Source organism: Pteronotus mesoamericanus, unplaced genomic scaffold, assembly GCF_021234165.1.
Source record: "Pteronotus mesoamericanus isolate MK-2021 breed Mesoamerican mustached bat unplaced genomic scaffold, CSHL_Meso_final contig_1018, whole genome shotgun sequence".
Classification (NCBI taxonomy): domain Eukaryota; kingdom Metazoa; phylum Chordata; class Mammalia; order Chiroptera; family Mormoopidae; genus Pteronotus; species Pteronotus mesoamericanus.
The window spans coordinates 3,713,854-3,733,429 of record NW_026555002.1 but is presented as its reverse complement, the minus strand read 5'-3'; the positions used below and the strand labels follow the sequence as shown (position 1 = coordinate 3,733,429).

The window sequence follows — 19,576 nt, the reverse complement described above, 5'->3', positions numbered from 1 at the left end:
TTCAGTTGACTTAAAAAGTTGACAACTAGAAGGTAAGTTTAAGATTATTGCAGTTCAGCCCTGGTCCTCATCTACATTTTACAGATAAAGAATGGATACTTGGACTATTAAGAAGGTACACATTGTTCCTAAGATTATATACAATCCTGTCCATTATGTTTGAATTTCCTAATAATATGTTAAAGTACAACTGTATTTTCAGTCAATTCTTGAGAAATTATAACCAAGGTATAGAAATACTGCATGGATATTTAAAGTAATTATTTAATTCAATTGTATTTAGCTTTGGAATGCATCCATGCTTTTATTCAAGATCCAGTGTCACTTTTCCTGTGGCGGTTTTACCCTGTTGGAGAAGGTGAGCTAGGGATGATGGCTTAGATTTCGTCTAGGTGTACCCTTCCACAGACCCCTCCGCGTTCTTGTAGTTTCCAAGCCTGTGTGTTGGAAACATGGTGCATATTAGTTGGGAAATCCTCACGCTGTAGAGAAAGTATAAAGCTGAAAATTCATACTGTCTTCTGCCTCCTGACCCAGCAATTGGGTATATATCCTTCCTGACCCAAACCACACAGCTGTATCATTTATATAAGTGGAATCATTTTTCTATATACTTTTCTTTGGCATGCTTTTGTCATTCAACAGAATAATGTAGATTTTTAAAAAATGGCAGTCCTTTATCTTTCGTGGCTTCATACTATTCTACCAAATTGTTTTGTCAGAATGTATTTAGCCAATCCTTGATTGATTAGGTGGTTTCTGGTTTTTGTTTTTTGTTTTTGTAATTACAGTGAGCATCTTTATATGTATGCAGTTGCATATTTGTGAGAGTATTTCTATTAGGATGAATTTTAGTTAGAATCGTTGAGTCAAATTTTGATAGCTCTAACCAACTGTCAAGGCCAGTTTACATTTGAACCACTAGAGCTTCTAAATCCCTACATCCATGAACTTCTGTCAGCTCTGTGGTTTGAATTTTGTGATACTTTATCGGGGTTTGAACAGAGGGGAAAGAACACCTTAGGTTGCTGAGGAGTTAACTCCTACCTTTAAGGAGTTAGTTCACAAAATTGATAGTTTTAGCGTTGACCCTATGAAATTATTCTTTCTTTGAATTAGATAAATTATTTTAACACTGGTGCTTGGCTTTTGTATCTTATCTGTTCTCTTCACAAACTCTCCAAATCTTCCATTTTTGTTGAAAATACTCTAATAAAAGGTTTAACTTGTAGTAGTTGTTTAGTCATCACCTTAGAATTTCACTATTGAACTTTTTACTAAAGATCTTAATGTTGACACTGTTTCTTGTTCAGGACTGGGACTGGGACTCTTACATCAGTTTACTAACTTGTTTCTTTCAACCTCCTTTGGTCTAGCTGCTTCAGTGCCGTTGTTGGTCTCACAGGTAACGATCCATTGGGCCTCGCTAAATATTAATGTAGACGTCCTGCTTTGTATAGAGACAAACTTCACAGAATAATCTTTGGTGTTGAATGTATGCCAAATGTTGACATCTGACTATGATTTTTTTCTGTTTTTTTATTTTATTTTATTTTATTTTCAGGCAGAGGCAGAGGTGAATGTGGTTTTTACCAAAGAAGCTTTGATGAAGTAGAGGGTGTATTTGGTCGAGGAGGTGGCAGGGAAATGCATAGGTCACAGAGCTGGGAGGAAAGGTAACTAAAGGATCTACATCTTGGTATAAAGGTTTTTTGGTGTAAAAAACTTCTTTTCTGCATTCTGTAGAGGAGAAGCCACTTTGTACAGTTACAAGTTTTCATTTCTTAAAAATGCTGTTAATTGTTGAATATCAAATTCTTAAAAAATATAAAGAAATTTTAAAATCTCTATTTAAAGGAAGAAGGATTTTAGATTAACAAGTTAATATGTTAGTGCCTGCTTGGATACTTAATAATTAATTAGATTTGCTATTTGATGCAATTCAGTGGGAAGTGTTGACATTTTTTGTTTTTGCTGTTAATCAGAGCATCTTTATATTGTTGGTGAGTTTACAGGACGGCTTTCAAGATGAGCAAGGACGGTTGCACAAAGATGTGCAAAGATGTTCACTGTCATGATATTTATAATATAAAATAATTGGAAGCAAGCCAGGCAGCTTAATATCAGCATGGTTTCTCCTATAATAGTGTATCCATATAATAAATTTTATATAACCAATAAAGTTAGGATGATTTTGAAAATGTTTAATGATGTGGGAAAACACATCGTTAAACACATTTAAAAACCATATGAAGCATATATTTAAAATAAGCATATATCTAATTTAAAAATGTATCTAATTAAAATAACATTTCTGGGTCAGAAGCTAGCTTTTGTTATGTGAGATGGTAGATATTTTTGTTTTCATATTTGGTTTTCTGTATTTTCAAAATGTTAGGTAATAACCATTTATTTTATAATTTGAAAAAGAAAGATGCTATTAAAAAAAGATAGGAAAGTGTGTGTCATGGGTGGGAAATCTATATATTACTCTCAAGTCTTGTTTGAAACTTATTTTTTCTAGGGGTGACAGACGTTTTGAAAAACCAGGACGAAAAGATGTAGGTAAGGCTTTCTTACTGTTTTGAAGTATTTTTATATGGACTTCCATAGTACTAGTTTTTAACAAGGCTTCCACATAAGGATACACTTACTGAAAATTGACTCAGTTACCTGTACCTCTCCAGTAGATGGGGTTGTAGCATTGTTGCATTACATTGTTGCATTGGGAATTCCATGGTTATTTGAGGGCATTACTGCATGAAACCAGGGCTGAGGCATACAATCATTAGGATTTACTTGATTTTACTTTTTAGGTCTGTGTGTTTTCTGCAAGGCATATGTTCTTTATTAAGACTGTCTTGTGAACTGAAGTTTCAAGTTTAGGAACCAGACTGTTTACTTCTTTTCCAGGGTAAATATCATCTCACAGTTGAGAAGAAATAGAGAAAATGCTAGAATGTTGGCTTTTGTATATGAGCGCAAAGCTAATACTATGAACTTACTTTAGTCATTTATTTGGTCTTTTTGATGCATAATCTTCTTTCTTGTTTTTAAATGAGAGCTGTCAAAATAAATTGTATTGTTAAGGTAGCCACTGAATTTAAGACAAACTCCGTGAGAGATCAGAATTTCAGTGTTTATGTTGAATTAATCTTAGTTTATCGTAATGATCTGTAATGTTAAGATGGGCTTTCTCTGACTTACTGAAGGTACTACCTTAAACACTGCTGTAGGTATTAACTAATATCTGAGAGGAAAAAAATCCCAATTCATAGTAACATTGCAGTTATGAAAATTACTGTGCAAATCTCAAATTCCTAAAAGTACGAGGCAAGTTCTCCAGAGCATGATTCTGATAATGGTAAACATTTCTCAAAAATGTATGTTAAATACGTAAATATCCAGAAACTGATTTGCATATTGTTTTTAAAAACTAATTATAATCTCATAATGTCACTTCCATATCACTGTTTCCATATCAAACTCATTTTAACATGTCAGTTATTTAAATTTCTCATTTATTATCATGGCATTGGGACTATAAATAAAAAAGTCATTAAATGAATGTAGCATGAAATTTTTAACAGACTGGGTGCATCAACTGATGCTAGTTAAATGGCTTTACTCATATTGTAGACTATTGAATAAGTACTATCTTGGGGGATTTGTCAGGACCTCTGCTCCCATCTTTGTGTGACTCAGTGCTTTCCTCAGTGAATACAGAGAGTTAATGAGGAGTAGTTTAAAGAGCACAGCGTTTGGAATCAAAAGGTCACCAGTAGTCTGAGCTCTCAGATATTCAGGAGTCTCATAATAAATGGAGGTGATAATGCTTCACAGAATTTTTAGGATTAAATGAGAATATGTGAACTCGTTTATTCATTCAGTGATTATTGAATTCCTACTCATATGATAAGCCTTGTGCTAGGTGCTAAATAATTACTCCTTTTCACTAGATTACAATGTTTGTGTGTGATCAAATTTTCAAGTCATTTATGTCTAGAGGGATTGCTACAGAAAGGAACATTTGAGGCTTGGGGTCAGAATTAAGGTGGAACAAGAGACCAGATCTAATCAGTTGGAAGTTTTAACAGCTGAAAATGCAGTCTCACATAAATAAACTCTCCAGTTTAACATATGGAGCCATTGTGTAATAGCAGCCTTCTGGTGGAGGGGCGCAGCCCTCTCAGCTAACTCGGCTGAAGGTTCATCAGCGACACCAGTGTGTCCAAGTGCAGTGTTTACTAGAACTCAAGTGTCCTCAGGGAGTCAGATGATAGACAGGCCCATGGTTTTTTATGTTGTCACAGGAGAACCTAAGTGTGTGTTCAGTGCTGGAACTACACCTTGAAAGGACCTGTACGGTGGAGTAAGATGGTTGGGTGAGTGAAGCCCCGGGGTGGGGAATGTGTGAAGGAAATGGGTCTGTTTACATAGGAGACACGATTGTGGACAGCACAGAGTAGAGAAGAGAGTTTACAGGGTCACTCTCTGCAAATATTTGCTTAAAGGAATTTGACTTGATCTTGATTGAGTGAGTCTAAAGGACAAGTTTAAGGAGGCAGGTATTTGACACAGTCTTCAAAAGGTCTCAGAATTAGAGTTATCTGAAAATGACTTGAATTGCCCAGTGGTGAGTTCCCTGTCATGACTAGCTTGATTTTAACTGTTTGATACACAGTCATACTCTGGTGGTTTGGGTTAGATGAGTATAAAGTTCCTTTTTATCATTATTTGCCTTTTTTCTCATATTTTAACTCAATGCAATAGGGTAATTTTCCCAATCACCTTCTGTTAGGAATATAGATGTTTTTCTTTGTGAAAGCAAAGATAGGTATGTTTTTGAAACTGCAAGTTCCATAAAACTAAATTGATGTGAAGTGGCTAAGGATATTAAAGTTTTTCCTACTAAAGTATCAGGGCAAGTGCTACACGTGTATATGCAAATATATCATAGTGGCTTTTATTGAATGCTTTTTGATATGATGCTCATTTTTAGGTTATTCACTGTGCTAGTGATTCTGAGCACTTTTTGTAAGTAACCCACTTTTGAAAATATTGCAGATTAAAAAAAATTGCTTATATGCGTATCTTACACTGTTCAGGAACAGCAGTACTAAACTAGTTTGTTGGGACACCAATATAGTGATCAATTGTGAGATGTCCTATGACATTAAGTTAAGATAATTGGAGTACTGGAGATTCCAGAGTGATTTGTTCTTTTTAAAATTGGAGATGGTTCTTACCATGTATTTACCTCTCCCGTGGAGAGAAAGGGATGGACTTACCAACTCTGGGTAAAAACTGGGCCTACCCCCTGTGAACAGCCATGAGAGAATGTAGACAGAGGCCCGTGATTATGGAATTCCTATTCAGTGGGAATCGATTGCTCCATAGTGGGGATTAAATCATTCCAACACTCATTTTGTAGTAGTTTAATTCTGTGAGGGTGAAATTAAAAGATAAAAAATTAAAAAATAAGAAATGGTTCAGATGATACCAGCAGGTTTACAGGCCAGTGTGACACCAGTTAGTGTGTGTGGTGTGAAATACTTTGAAGTAGACAAAAAGCAGTTTTTGGTTATTCGGCTGCTGTTGGCAGTTGGTAGTATGGACTTGTATGTAAATAAAACAAGGCCTTAACGGTTTCTAGTAACTGCTCGTCTTCAGATTGGGGGCACTATCATGGTCTCCGTATTGGTTTCCAGAAGCATTTCTTAAGTGAGGTCTAACGTGGTCTCCTGATGATGTATCCAAGATACGTCCCTGAGCTGCCAGGTGGCCCAGGTTAGTGAGCGGTGCAGCCAGGAATTAAGAGTTGCTCTTCCCACCTCACAGGAAGTTCCTCCCTCTTTTCTCTTTGTACTCCATTCTGCTAAAAGGATAATGGCATCTTTGCAAAAAACTTAATTCTTAACGTAGAAACTGTGATCCTTTGAAGGGAAAGACTCATAACAGTGCTTTTGGGAGCTTTCAACCCCCTAGATCAATGGCATCTATAGGTTGCCTCTCTGCGCCCCAACCAGGGACTGAACCCACCTCCTAGGCATGCACCCTGACTGGAAATCGAACCCGCGACCTTTCAGTTTATGGGACGATACACCCACCGAGCCACACCAGTGAGAGCGTGCCGCAGAATTTTTAAAACATACAATACCTGGCTATTTATTAGTCAACTATTTATTAATCAAAAATATACAAAAGTCAGGGGCACTGACCTCTTTTCCCTTAGATTGTCAAACAAAAAAAATGACAACAGCCAACACAACAATAGCCATTTGTGTGAATGAATCAGAATTATACTTTTTTTTTGGTTAGATCAGCAAAAATAATATTTTTTGGTGTGCCACAGTTTTTTTATTATTATTATTATTATTATTTTTAAGATTTTATTTATTTATTTTTAGAGAGGGGAAGAGAAGGGGAAAGAGAGGGAGAGACACATCAGTGTGTGGTTGCATTTCACGCGCCCTCTGCTGGGGACCTGGCCTGCAACCCAGGCCTGTACCCTGACTAGGAAATGTACCGGCAACCCTTTGGTTTGCAGGCCAGTGCTCAATCCACTGAGCCACACCAGCCAGGGCAGAATTTTAGTTACTAGTTTGTATGTGCCATGAGATGAGAAAGCTTGGAAATTGCTGCCCTACACAAAATTTTTGATTATGTTTCTTTGTTATTTATTTTTGAAACATTTTAAACATAGCATTAGCATACCAATAGAGTTTTTGGGGGGGGTGTAGGGTATAGTCACATCTAGTTTTCAGATGCAAAGCTAACATGTAAATAGTATACTTGAATGGAGAATGTGCTGAATTTATAAGGAGGCTTAGACCCCAGATCTTGTTCACTCCCTTTGTTGTGTCAATTTGGGGAACTCTCACTGTTGGAATGGTGATCTACGGAAGTGCAGAGAGCTCTTAGGAAAAAACATACCATGTAAATCTTGAGGCAACTTTTATTTTTACAGGTTAGGGGGATCTTGTTACTTTATTGTAGAAATAAGAATTACTGCTCTCTCTGTGTTACAACAGTTTGGGTCAAAAAAAAAATCTGTTGGTCTGACTAGTACTTAACGAAAGAAGACTTTCAACAAGCAAGTTCACAATAATTAGGTTTATGTGTCCTTGACATTCTTCTGCTATTACCAGTCTTAGACAACTCCAGAATTCTTCTTAATTCCTTTTCCTTTTGGTCAAAGAGTAGAAAAATGTGACTTGCTGTTGTGCCCTTCTCTTCACAACTGCTTGTTTTTACTCGGCTAGTGTTTATTTCCGAGACGGTTCCTGCACGGGCCATCACCAGTGGGGAGGGTTCATCTTTCCCTTTCCCATGGAAACCTGCAAATGGGAGATTTCAGAAAAGAAGAGCAGCCACAGTCCATTTGACATTTGACAGGGCGACTTACTTGATCTTGTTTTGTTTGAGGATAGTTTGATTTTTTTATTTTTTAGTGAAATGAAAAATATACAAAGGATAGTCTTACTGTCTTAAACTGGATGTGTAAGGGAAAGGGTTCATCTTAGTATATATAAAGTTAAAATTGAAGCAGAGGAAGCAGAATTTCAGCAGATACTAGGATTTGAAAGGAATAATAGATTCATCTCGTCCAACCTCCTACTGGTGAATAAACACTCATTTTGTGTTTATAGAAAAAACTATTTGAAGTTGGAAGCAGGAATTTGGGTTTGAAAATATTTCATTGTCTAATAACTTTTTGCTTTATCTATTGGAGATTATTTTCCTTGTTGAATTATATCTAACTAAACCTTTATATCTGTAAAAACTGAAATACATTTGCATTTATAACTTACAGCTATCATTTTTTAAAAATACTATTGAGTGGATCGTAGGTAGGATGGGAATATTTTTATTTAGGTTGCAAGCCATTAGTTGATTATACATTTTAACTTACTATTTGGTTATTATGCAGGGTAGCTTTAATGTAGATATAATTTTGTATCTCCTTGCCAAAAGTACAACCACAGGTTCCATTTGGGCTGTAGCTTATCTCATTTGCTCTGATCACGTTCTGCCAAAAATACATGAACATGTATCTGGGTGTCGTGCTGAAGTACTTTTGAAGTTATGTATAAATCTGTACTTCGCTGTTTTGCTTGTGAAGTATTGTTCTTACCTTTAAAAATTAAGGGGATATTACCTCAGTTTTGTGGTATAAAGAACCAAAGGAATGATCTTTGTTTTCTTGAAAAAATAACAGGTTTAAAAGAATGTTCACTAAATAGTGTGAAATCATTATCTACCTAGGGAGCTAGTTTTGAAACTAGACTCTTGGTTCAAGTTGCAGGTAAAAAATGAGAGATTTATGGTTAATTTGCTTAGAGTTCAGCTGTATTAAATTTTACTGTCCATTTTACCTTCATTGTTGGTCTCAAACCACACCTCTAAATTCACCAGCATTTCTGCTGTGTTGAGAGGCACTGATTTCAGCGGATAACCACAGATACAGACTTTGTAAAGTAGAATGTTGTATTTCCAGAATGTGTGTTGTTAGCTCAGCCATTTTTTATGGGCATAGGCTCGATGTAATCGGAGAGATGTAATCAGTGTTGGGAAAAAAAAACCCATGAGATATGATGAAGGAAAAGTAGCTGTATTAAGTGGCTGGATATATTTAATACATTAAAAAATAGGATGCTATGGATACATCTTACTCTGTCAGTCCTGTTTCAGAGATCTGAAAATTGTCAATGCTTTGTCCATTGCTACGGATGTCCAGGTCAGTCCTGTTTGGGTTCTTAGAGACCAGAGGAGTTGGACGTTCGGGAACAGTCTTGTCAAAATTCTCCATCTTGATTTGATATTCACCTTTGGAACCACGGGTCAACAGAGATGCAAAACAGTGGTGTAACCTGATCTCGGAGGGTAGGTAGGATGTCCTCCTTTGGCATATTTCTCCAGTGCCTTCTTGCATTGCTGAGAGGAACACAACTAATTCATAGTGGGGAGGATTTTCATGCTGGAGCAGAGTGGCCAGAGGACTCGAAGGTGTAATGGTGTGGTAGTAGGTTAGTGGGAAGATAAAGAAGGGACATTCCTCAGAACTGATGCCGTCGAGGTGGAAGTCCACACTGGTTTGGTAGAGTTCTCCGTTTTCTCTTTCCTGATAGAGTATAGCTGAGACCCGGACACTGGTTAGAGGGCTAGGTCGAGTGTTGGCCACTTGGAAAATAAGATTAGGTTTGCCATCTACGTCAGTCACGACTGCCAAGTCAGTGAAGCGAATTGAGAATGCTCGATTTTTTGGCCGGGCAATCTTTGCCACAAAGGCACCTAAATTAGAAACCATTAAGTTGTTTTAGAATGAACATTTTACATATCAATACCTTTTCTGAATGAGAAGGGTATATCAAGTAGTTATACATGTCTTGTACCATGCTTTACGAATGAATCAGGAATTGAACTTGTTAATTTGGGTAGTCTCATTTGCCTGAAGAATTTCTGAAAGTGTACGTACACTTATTTAAATATTATAAATTCAAAAATAGATAAGCAAAGTTTGTAGTCACATAGAAATGTAAACCTTTATCCTCTAAAATGTTTTAAAGTCAAAGAATGGTTATTTCCTATATCCTGCCCCTATTTTTTAAAAAAGTAACAAAATAAATGTAATCTTGGTACAACCAAACTACAACCAGTAGATGCAATGAAGAATTTTTTAACTTTGAAATTCGTACCCTGCCCCTCCTCGGTCCCTAGCTCCCTTTTTTAAAAAAAGACGATGACGACTCTGACTCTAAGGTGATTTCAGTGCACCTTTCATATGCATCCTTGTTCCCAGGAGCTATTGGTCAGGGGTTCCAAACCACTTTTGTGCCACAGATCTTGTTGGCAGGCAGGTCTATGGAATTATGCTGTAAATGCATAAAAATAAAGTACGTAGAAAGGAAACCAAATATATAGAAATCCAGTTGACTGTTTTTAAAATTGTGTTACAGTACTATATGTGCTTTATTAATACATTAAATAACAAAATATACTGGTGGGTTTAGTACTGTAATGCTGAAGGCTGTAGTGTGATATGAAAATATCTGTGATTCTGTTTGTATGAAAGTTACAGGTATTGCTGTTGTTTTTTGTTGCCTGCATTTATAATAAAAGGAAATACCAAATTTCAGTTAGGAGTTATTAAGAAAAGATGCAAGTTTTTCCTATCCAGGTTCACAGATCCCCTAAATTTTATCTGATGACTGAACCAGTGAAAGGACTCTCCTTGTAAAGGTTAAGTAATTTGTTACAGTTTGTGGAGCCACTTGCATATGTCACTTATATAAAGTACATTAGCCCTACTTGTGTGTTACTGCTTTATAAACAAAATTTTGTAATCTTTGTGGCCACACTTGCTAAGACTGTATATTTTTGTGAAGAACATGTGTACTTGTATGTGTGTACATACAATGCTGACTTTGGTGCTCTGGGCTTACTACTACTGAGTAAATGTTGAACAGGTGAACTCAGAGGAAAAAATTCTAGCCGAATTTAAAAAATCAAATTCCTCTGTTAGATAACGAACTATTCGGCATCTCTGAAAAATTCTTTTAGACCTTTTATTCTTTTTTTTTTTTTGTCATAAGATGTTGCTAAAAGTGAGTGCTATAATGATCCCTTTTTTCTTAAGAAGTTCCAATAGGTAATATTTAAGTATAGAGTCATGTTTCTTATAATCTCTCCTATCATTTGTTCCTGGACACTCTATTCAGTCTCAGGCATTACCCGTCAATAATGCAAAGAAATGATTTTATAATACAGTTGCTTATAACTGACAATACCCTTTCCAAAACATTCATAATTTTTTTAAAGAACAAAAAACAATTACCTGTGATGAAAGCCTCTAGCATGAGACCTAGGAGCATTTGTATGGCAAGGAGGGCGATTGCACTTGGACAGTCACCACTGGGGAACATGGTACCATAACCAATTGTGAGTTGTGTCTCCAGGGAGAAGGAGAATGCAGCTGTGAAACTGGTGATGTACTTGACACAGATAGTGTGGTTCTCAGGTGGGGCATCATGATCTAGTTCCAGATCACCATTCATCTCAGCTAGCACGTACCAGAGCACTGCAAAGACAAGCCAGTGGACAACAAAAGAGGCAGAAAAGACCAACATCATCCAGCGCCAGCGCATGTCCATCAGGATTCCCCAGGCATCTCGAAGATACACAAGACCTCTTTGCGCACCATCCATTTGAAGTGTGCTGTGGCCATCCTTGGTGACCATCCTCCGGTATCTCTGAGTTAGGAGAGGAGCAATAACTTTGCAATTACTGCCATCCATCTCAGGCTGTAAATCTCTGCAATCAAGAGATTTACAGTTAATATGAATAAGTTCTGAGACCTCATTCACTTTGTAGTTTCTTTGGAATGCTTTCCTGGCTGTTGGGCAGGCTTTTCCAGTTGGACTCTTTCTCTCTTTACAAAAAGCAGCATTTTCTGTCATTCAGTTGATAGCTAATCATGAGATATCTCTTACTGTTTCCTAGAATGACTTAAAATATTGTTTGGCATTTTAGCACTTCAAATATATTTAGAAATTCCTGAGGGTTGGGATTACAGTTCATGGCTTATTGACACCCCTGTATCTTTTTTGTGTTAAGTCCAGGCATCGAGTATTTACTGACTTGACTAAACATTATGTGTAAGTAAGAACTTCTCGTAATTAATGGTTTATAATTATGAAAACTCAAAAGGAATGTGGAAATAAGTAGAAATTACTTGGAAGTGTAGTGTTAAACTGTCTAACACTAAGTTTGGTGTCAATGTTTTGACACCAAACTTAGTGCTAGGACGAGACTTTAAGTTTTTAGTGCATAATAGTTCTAAAATACACTTTATAGTTAGCGTATTGAAAGTTTTATGATTAGGTTTTATTTGTTTTTGTCACTTAGTGGTCATTTTAATGGACTCTCTTCTTCCCTGGCTGATGGATAAGATTGTGGGGTGGATTATAATTTTCTTGGCAAAAAAAGAAATTCTAGGTAGAGATTCCTAGGTAATACTAATTTTGAAAGTAAACCAGAAGATAGTTTCAAGTCTAATGAACTAAAATAATCATTAGTACATCAAATGGCAGTTTTTATAAAGTAATTAATATAATTAGTTTTTTATCAGTAATTACCCCTTTCTCTATGTGGTGAGTAGAATTACACTGTGTTTTCTGTGTGACCATCCTTACCTATGACAGAGGAGTCTTGAGACTTGCATAGAGGCTACCAGGAACAGAAGGGAAAATGCTGCTTTGCTCCTTGAATGCTCCTCTCTTCTTTGCCACAATTCAGTAGTAAGAGTTACAGTTAAGTCTTTTCTTTTTCCTTTGGAAGCAGATGCCCTGGGAGGTATTGCATATCCCTTCCTGCCATTTGAAGGACAGTGCTGCTTAAGTGGGCTAGAGGCATGTAGAGACAGGCTGTTGCTTGGCTTTGCTGTGTCTAGGGACTTTGGAGACTGCCTTCCTGTGTTGTTGGAATTGAACATTGGCCAGCTGGGCATATACTTTGTCTTTTTTCCTGAGGTTAATTTATTATTTATTGGTGATATTAGAGACATTCTCTTGCATTTTTTTTTCAGATTTGAATTACTGATGGAACATTGGAACAATCAATAATTTATTTAGATTAGATGGCCATTTCAGTTTAATACTATAAACTTTAAAAAAACTTAGGACCCTGGCTGGTTCACTCAAAAACATTCATAATTTTATTAGTTATAGAATGTAGTCCTGATATGCCATGGTTGCAGATTCTATCCTCAGGGCACATACACGAATCATCCAGTGAATGCATAAATAAGTGAAACAGCAAGTCAGTGTTTCTCTTTCGTTCTCAAAACAATTGATAAGAAAATTTTAGCCATTAATGTTTTATAATTTGTTACTCTTAACAAGTTGTTTTACTTAGTGTATTTTTTTTCTTGGCACAGCTATTTAATAACTCACTTTGCTAGATTCTTTAAATGTTTTGGGAGACCTGATCTCTGTCTTTTTGGGAATAATAACAGCAACAAAATATTCACAGGCACTGAATAAATGCCTGTGAATAAATGCTAGATGCATTTATATTGCATTATTTCTAATTGGTATCTCAGCAAGATAGACATATTGTCCCATTTTTCAGATGAAGTCAGCGAGGATCAGGCAGATAAAAGACATTTACACAAGGCAGATGGAGGCCTTGGATTATTTGAGTTGTTAACCAAGCCTGGCTAACTTCACAGCTGGTAATTCCTTCCCCCCCCCCCCCCCCCCCGCCTCCCCGCCCCTTACAAGAAAGTATTTATTTAGAGAGTTTGATGAACTAAAAGCCTTTCAGAAGATAATGGGTATTGCATTTACAAAATAATTTGTGAAAGCAGATGTTTTTAGCACCTTTAATAGATGCTCTTCTTTTCCCATAGATGTCTCAAGTATCTGTTTTAAACAGTTAACTCATGATTCTTATGACAGTAGCAATTAATAATATTAGCTAATATACATTGTTTGTTATGTGCCAGGGATCATACCAAACACTGCACATGTATTAACTCATGTGAAACCAGTAGCCAGTGCCTGGCCAGAGTACCCTCTCAGTAAGTATTGCTTTCTTGTTGTTAATAATTTTTTTTTATTTTAATTTTCACAGTAGAAGTACCATTATTCCTATTTTACAGATAATGAAACTGAGGCACAGTGAGTTCCTAAGATCACAAAGGCAGTAAATAGTGGTGAATCTCATTATGAGTCCCTAGTGCAGAATTAGTGCTGTATTGCCTCTTTGACCCTGGTTAGCCTGGGTCAAAGGCTATAACACGAATAACACAACGCTATATTTGACAAATTTTGTTCAAGAGCCACTACAGAATATTTGTTCCTCAGGAATGCTTGCTTAGATTCAGACCTATGATTTATAGACAAGAAATAGATTTTTAGTTAAGGAAGACACCTTATAAAATTCGAAGATTAGTACAATCAGAATTATTACATAGTCAATCTAGGATTCCGCAGACCAGTTGAATTAAAACAAAATGTGGAGAGGAGAATTCTTGCGTAGGATTGCCGAAGTTGTATTTTGCCAGATGAGAAAATAATTTTAAAAATGTAATACTATCATCATTTTATAGAAGATATATAGACAGACACTTGAAGAGGAAAAAGGATGTAAGAATGAAAGGAGAGCTGGCTGTGAACCACACAGGGTTCTGCACCGTCCTCCGGCATTTAGTGTGTCTCCCTGCCACGGCCCTCCACGCTAATGCTTACGTCACTCCGGGGGCCGCTGATGGCCGGTTTTCTCACAGTAACTGAGGGGGCGGCGGCGGGGGCTGGGAAGCTACATGATGATTCTTGATTTTCAACCTGCTTCATTAAGTGCTAAGATGCATTACCTGGGACGTAGCTTTTCTCTACAACTATAGCTAATAAAATTAATTATTATTATTTGTGCCTTTTCAGGTTGTTACTTGTAGCACTCACGCTTGATGTTTTTACAATTTCATTCCTTTTGCTGCTACATAACTAAATACCTGGAAAAATGTATTAGTCAAAAGGCTAATATCAGCACAGCAAAGCAGTATCTTTTTATGTATAAAACCTTGCTAGGTCTTGTTCAAATTGTGTTGAGGAGGGGGTAGTTGAGAGAAGTTAAGATTTTGATCCCCACCTAACAGATTACCTGGTATGACTCCATTCTTTGGGCTCATGTGGCCAGTGTGTTTAGTGTAAGGAAGACATGATGGGTAATCTAGCTGGCCAGGCTCTGGCTCTGCTGATTGTGTAGCTTTGTCAGTGTGGGCAAGCCACGAATACCCTTCCAGGCTTCTTTATGTTAAAAAAGGGTGGAGAAGAGGGAATTAAATGGTGCCTTAAAACCTGCATGTTTGTAAACTTACTGCCATGTTCCGCAACTGAAAGGTTTTCTGTATGATTGTTTTCTGTAGGATGTTATGTCTGCTTATGTGGTGTTTAAAAAATTATTGTTGCCTGATATATGTAGGTTTCCTTTCCATCCAATTTAAAAGTACCTGATGGGGCCCCTGACTAGTGTAGCTTAGTTGGTTGGGTCCCATGGACTGAAAGGTCACACGGTCAATCCCTGGTCAGAGCATGTACGAGAAGGCAGCCAAGTTGATATCTCCTATCAGTGTTCTCTCTTTCCCTTTCCCTCTCTCTATTCCCCTTCCTCTCTCTCTAAAAGCAATGAAAAAAGGTCCTTGTGTGAGGATAAAAAAATGAACAAATAAAAATGTTTGAGGGCTAGACATTATATTTATGCTATTATATTTCAAGTAATTTTCACTGTAGGCACAGAGGTGTGTTTTTTAAAAGTTATTTTGAAATCAAAGTCGGCATACAATATAGTTTCAGTTGTACAGCATAGTGATCAGACATTTTTAAACCTTACGAATAACCCCAAGAAGTTTAGTAACCATCTGTCACCCACCATACACTCCTATTACAATATTAACTGTATTCCCTACGCTCTGTATTATATCCCCATGAATAATTTTGTAACTGGCATTTTGTACTTCTTAATCTGCACCTTTTTTGCCTGTTTCCCCCACCTGCCTCCCATCTGGTAACCATCAGTTTGTTCTCTATATCTGTGAATTTGTTTTCATTTGTTTTTATTGTATTTATCTTGGTTTGTATTTATATGATTCTCATCAACTGATCCCAATAGAAAGTAGACTCGAAGCTTAGAGAGGTTTGCTTGTATCCCTCTGTGTGTGGGCTGTAAAATTTTTGCCCATTTATAAACTGTTTGGTGGAAGAAACAGTACTTTATACAAATGATAGTTTGGCTGCTTCATTGGTCATCACAATAATGGATTCATTCTACTCATGGATTGTAGCTCTGAAAACTGTCTCTTATTGTCATGTTGTAATGTAGCAGTGTAGGTCATACTAAACAGTTAAGGTACAGGCTAGAACAACAAATGTTAAATGATTACAGTATTGCCATGTATTTGTAAACATCTGGTGTAAACACTTTAGGATTGTATAGAGTCATAATCGTCTTTCCTGTCCCTCCATAATTAGGGCAAGCAGTGTGAGTTCTAACTGTATTATATAAGCTCAGAGATTCTTTTAAATGCTTATTTGCAGAAGCATCCAATTGCAGTAATACATTCTTAAAACAAAACTTAAAATTAGGATACTCATCACTTTTTTCATGGATTAAAAAAATACAAACAAAGATTTTCTTTTTGTAATTTGTATGCTCATTCGGGGTCTTTAATCCCTTCAAAAGAAAAAGGTACATTTTGTTAAAAGTTACTGAATTTTTTAAGGGTTTTTCTTCTCTACTCGTTTCTATATTATAATGGAGAATTAGTATACATTTAATAAAACATGAAAATTTTCAGTAATGCTTTCAGTAGGACTGTTATTCCATTCCTAAAATTTAAGGAAAAAGAATAAATAACCTTAATGTACGACCCTGTAGGTAATGTCTTTGTTTTAAAGCCCTACTGGCACTATCTAGCTCTGTCCCTATTTGCCAATCATTTTCTTTCTCTATTCCCCTTTAAGGAAAGAAATAAGAATGATTATTATTTCATGTACTCACCAGTTTGTTTTTTTTTTTTTTTGCTGGGTCAGCCTGTATGCACAGGTAGGTCTTGAGGAAACTTTCAGATTTGGCCTTTTTGATGAGGTAATTTTACTCTACAAGTCTAGTTTGTAGGTTCTCTTCTTGGACTGGGTTTACAGTTCACATTCCTCTGTTTATAATGTTGTGGGGGCTGGTTTCAGCTGAAGCTGATGTGATTGGTCACTTAGTCTGCAGGGGGGCCAATTAGCTCTGGTCATGTGGAAAAGAATGCTGGTTTGTTAGGAGGTCTTTCTTTACCCAACACAAACCTTAACAGCTCTGGAGAAGGCCTCCAGAACTGACTTGGAGAAGGGGTGCATTTTTTCCCTCTAATCTGGACCGGTCTTTAGTAAGTTTGCATAATCTTACTTAAGAGTTTATTTAAAAGTTCAAAGGGATAAAATTCCCCTCAAGATTTCTTTTCAGCTGTCTTTCCTTATATAGCATGTTGAAGTGTGAGGTATTTCCTTTACTAATCTTTTTTTCCTCCATTTCTTTGGGGATGATATCCTTGAATAAGGACCTTTAGGGATGAATTAATGAATTGATTTTTGCCAGTTTTGTTTTCATATCCCATCTCATCAGAATGACTGTCACTAATTGTAGAACTAGTAACATAGGTAATTTAGTTATCTCAAATCTTTTGCAGGCGGGGCACAGGAGGCAGACTTTTTTAAAGGCTATGTACAGAGACCTTGAATGAGAACAAACTTGTTTGGTACCTTGTACTTATCTTTAAAAAACACACCTATGTGAAAAAAACTGAAGAACTCTGTACTAAGGCATGCTTTAGTGATGTTTAGGAACTGTTTCCCTCAGAAGTATGAAGACAGGTAGTAAATCACGGTGTTCAGAAAATTTAACTTAATATCTAAATAGTGTTTGGCTGGAAAATGTGTGATCCAGTGTGTAGCAACCTTGAAATGAACTGTGGGATGGCTTTTATAATATGCCTTAGTGAGCAATACTTTTCTCCACCTCCATTAGCTGCTGATTTTAAAACTTTGATCAAATGTCTCAAAGTAAGAGGATCTTAGGAACAAAGGCTGTGATTATTCAAAGTAAAGTCATGGAAGGCCTGCTGGGAAAATTATTAATGTAGACCAATATAATGCTACTTAGAAAGTGAAATCCGTCTTTGTAGATTCCTTCCCTGCCCCCCACAATTAAAAAATATATTAATTACTTCTTTGTTTTATTAATGCCAAACATTTCAATACAAGTGCAGACACAGCATTGGAAACTTTGACCTTCAGAACTGGAGCAGGTAATAGCATAAAGGAGGGACTTGTGATATGATGCTGGTTTCCTGCCTGTGCTGGTAGGAATTACACTTTTTATCAGTTTAACTCTTTATGGGGAAAAAGCCACAGTAAATACAGTGTAACACCGTCTTTCAAAAAGCAAAAGTACTGCAGTGTATCTGCCTTGTGTCTTGAAGAGACATTAAAGCAAGCAAGATAGTGAAGGAGTTTACAAAATTTAGAAGACTCTTTCCGTAATATATTCCATTTCAGAATATATTGAGGTGAGAATGATTTGGCAAAAAGATCATTAAGAAATGTCTCAAGTGGAAAAATGTTCTGGTTTCTAGATTTCTATCATTGAAAGTTTGCTATGGTCTCTACACATTGATTCCTAATTGCTAACTATGTGGATAATGTAGACCAGTTTTGGAGTGCAACTCAGGAGCATAGCACTTTCATTATAATGCCCTGAGCAGTTAAGGCCATTTCTAGTTGAGGTTGCCAGGGTAGCTGAGATTAAACTGATTTTGGAACAGTTGATATACCCATTTCATTCTAAAACACAAAGGCCCTCTCCTCTAAACAGAATTAGTGATTTCAGTTGACGATGCCTCTAAAACATCTCTTTCTGTGAATGAACATAAATGCTAGATATCTGTTTATTGATTGGTTTTTTTATTCAAAATTATAATGATTAAGCAAGGTGTCAAAAACCAGGTCAGTAATTCTTTAATAAATTCAGTTCTCTGTACCTGAAGGTGTTTGATTTTCTTTTTGGCTGAAGTAATTTAGTATATAACCCAAAACTGTACTGCCTGTTCTTGAAAACACGAAAACCTTTAGTTGGAGTGTGATGTATATGTAGATCATCTCCCAACTTCAAAACTTTAGCCCTGGCTCCAGTGTCTGTCGGTCCTTCCTTCCCTCTTCCCTTTTTCTTTCCTTCCTCCCTCCCTCCCTCCCTCCCTCCCTTCCTTCCTTCCTCCCTCCCTCCCTCCCTCCCTCCCTCCCTCCCTCCCTCCCTCCCTTCCTTCCTTCCTTCCTTCCTTCCTTCCTTCCTTATTGTATTTTCTTTCCATTACCGTTTATCCCCCCCACTCCCCTGCAGTGACCACGCTGTTGTCCATATCCATGAGTCCTTTTTCCTTTTTGTTCCACCCCCTCCTCACCTAACCCCCCTCCAAAGCTCTTTCTTACATAGTGCGCTTAGCTTTCTGGAGAAGGTGCCAGTCGCCTTTTCAGTCTTGCATTCAAGCTCACTGACTGATAGTTTTCCCCATGGATTTCAGGCATCTTTTGGGTATGTACCAGCAGGTGACTGAGCAATAGGATTTTAGAGAGAGGGTGCATATTCAAACCACGTGAGGTGCCTTTTTGAAGAGGTTCAGGTATGCTTGCTGCAGCCCCTCCAGTTTCCCCTGCCCAGCCAGGAGCTGCTGTGTTCTCAGGAACCATGGTAACTAAGGGAGCCTATTGTTGTGCTCAGGGGTTAGGATGGGAGAAAAGTTGTAAATCTCTGGATGTAGAATTTAAACTACTCCAATCGAGCCTTTGTGAGTTTTGGACAAGTAACTGTGGCAGGGGAGTGTAGATACCAACACCTGGATGGGATTCCCTTTCACTCTTTTCTCTGGCATTAGTAAATATTTCTTGTGTTGATCAGAGAATGTATATCTGATAGAGCAATATGAAGTTACTTGCTAGAAAAATTTGCACATAAACAAGCTTCAAAGTCTGTCCCATAA

The 19,576-nt window shown here is 37.0% G+C and overlaps 2 protein-coding genes across 6 annotated transcripts in view; one reads left to right on the top strand and one right to left on the bottom strand.

The window, feature by feature from the left end:
• Positions 1-19,576, top strand: part of GIGYF2 (GRB10 interacting GYF protein 2) — a 107,793-nt gene that overhangs the window by 38,665 nt on the left and 49,552 nt on the right. For 4 of the 5 annotated variants that reach the window (XM_054571454.1, XM_054571447.1, XM_054571464.1 and 1 more), the window contains 2 exons: positions 1,565-1,676; positions 2,525-2,565. The exons of the other annotated variant lie outside the window; for it this stretch is intronic. In XM_054571454.1, the coding sequence (XP_054427429.1) occupies positions 1,565-1,676; positions 2,525-2,565 (153 nt within the window). The remainder of the gene's footprint in view (positions 1-1,564; positions 1,677-2,524; positions 2,566-19,576) is intronic. 5 annotated transcript variants of the gene reach the window in all.
• KCNJ13 (potassium inwardly rectifying channel subfamily J member 13) lies at positions 8,672-16,578 on the bottom strand. The gene is made up of 3 exons (XM_054571482.1): positions 16,561-16,578; positions 10,838-11,313; positions 8,672-9,294 (listed from the first exon to the last, which is right to left on the bottom strand). Exons 2-3 carry the CDS (start codon positions 11,295-11,297, stop codon positions 8,672-8,674), a joined length of 1,083 nt encoding a protein of 360 aa, XP_054427457.1. The 5' UTR covers positions 11,298-11,313; positions 16,561-16,578.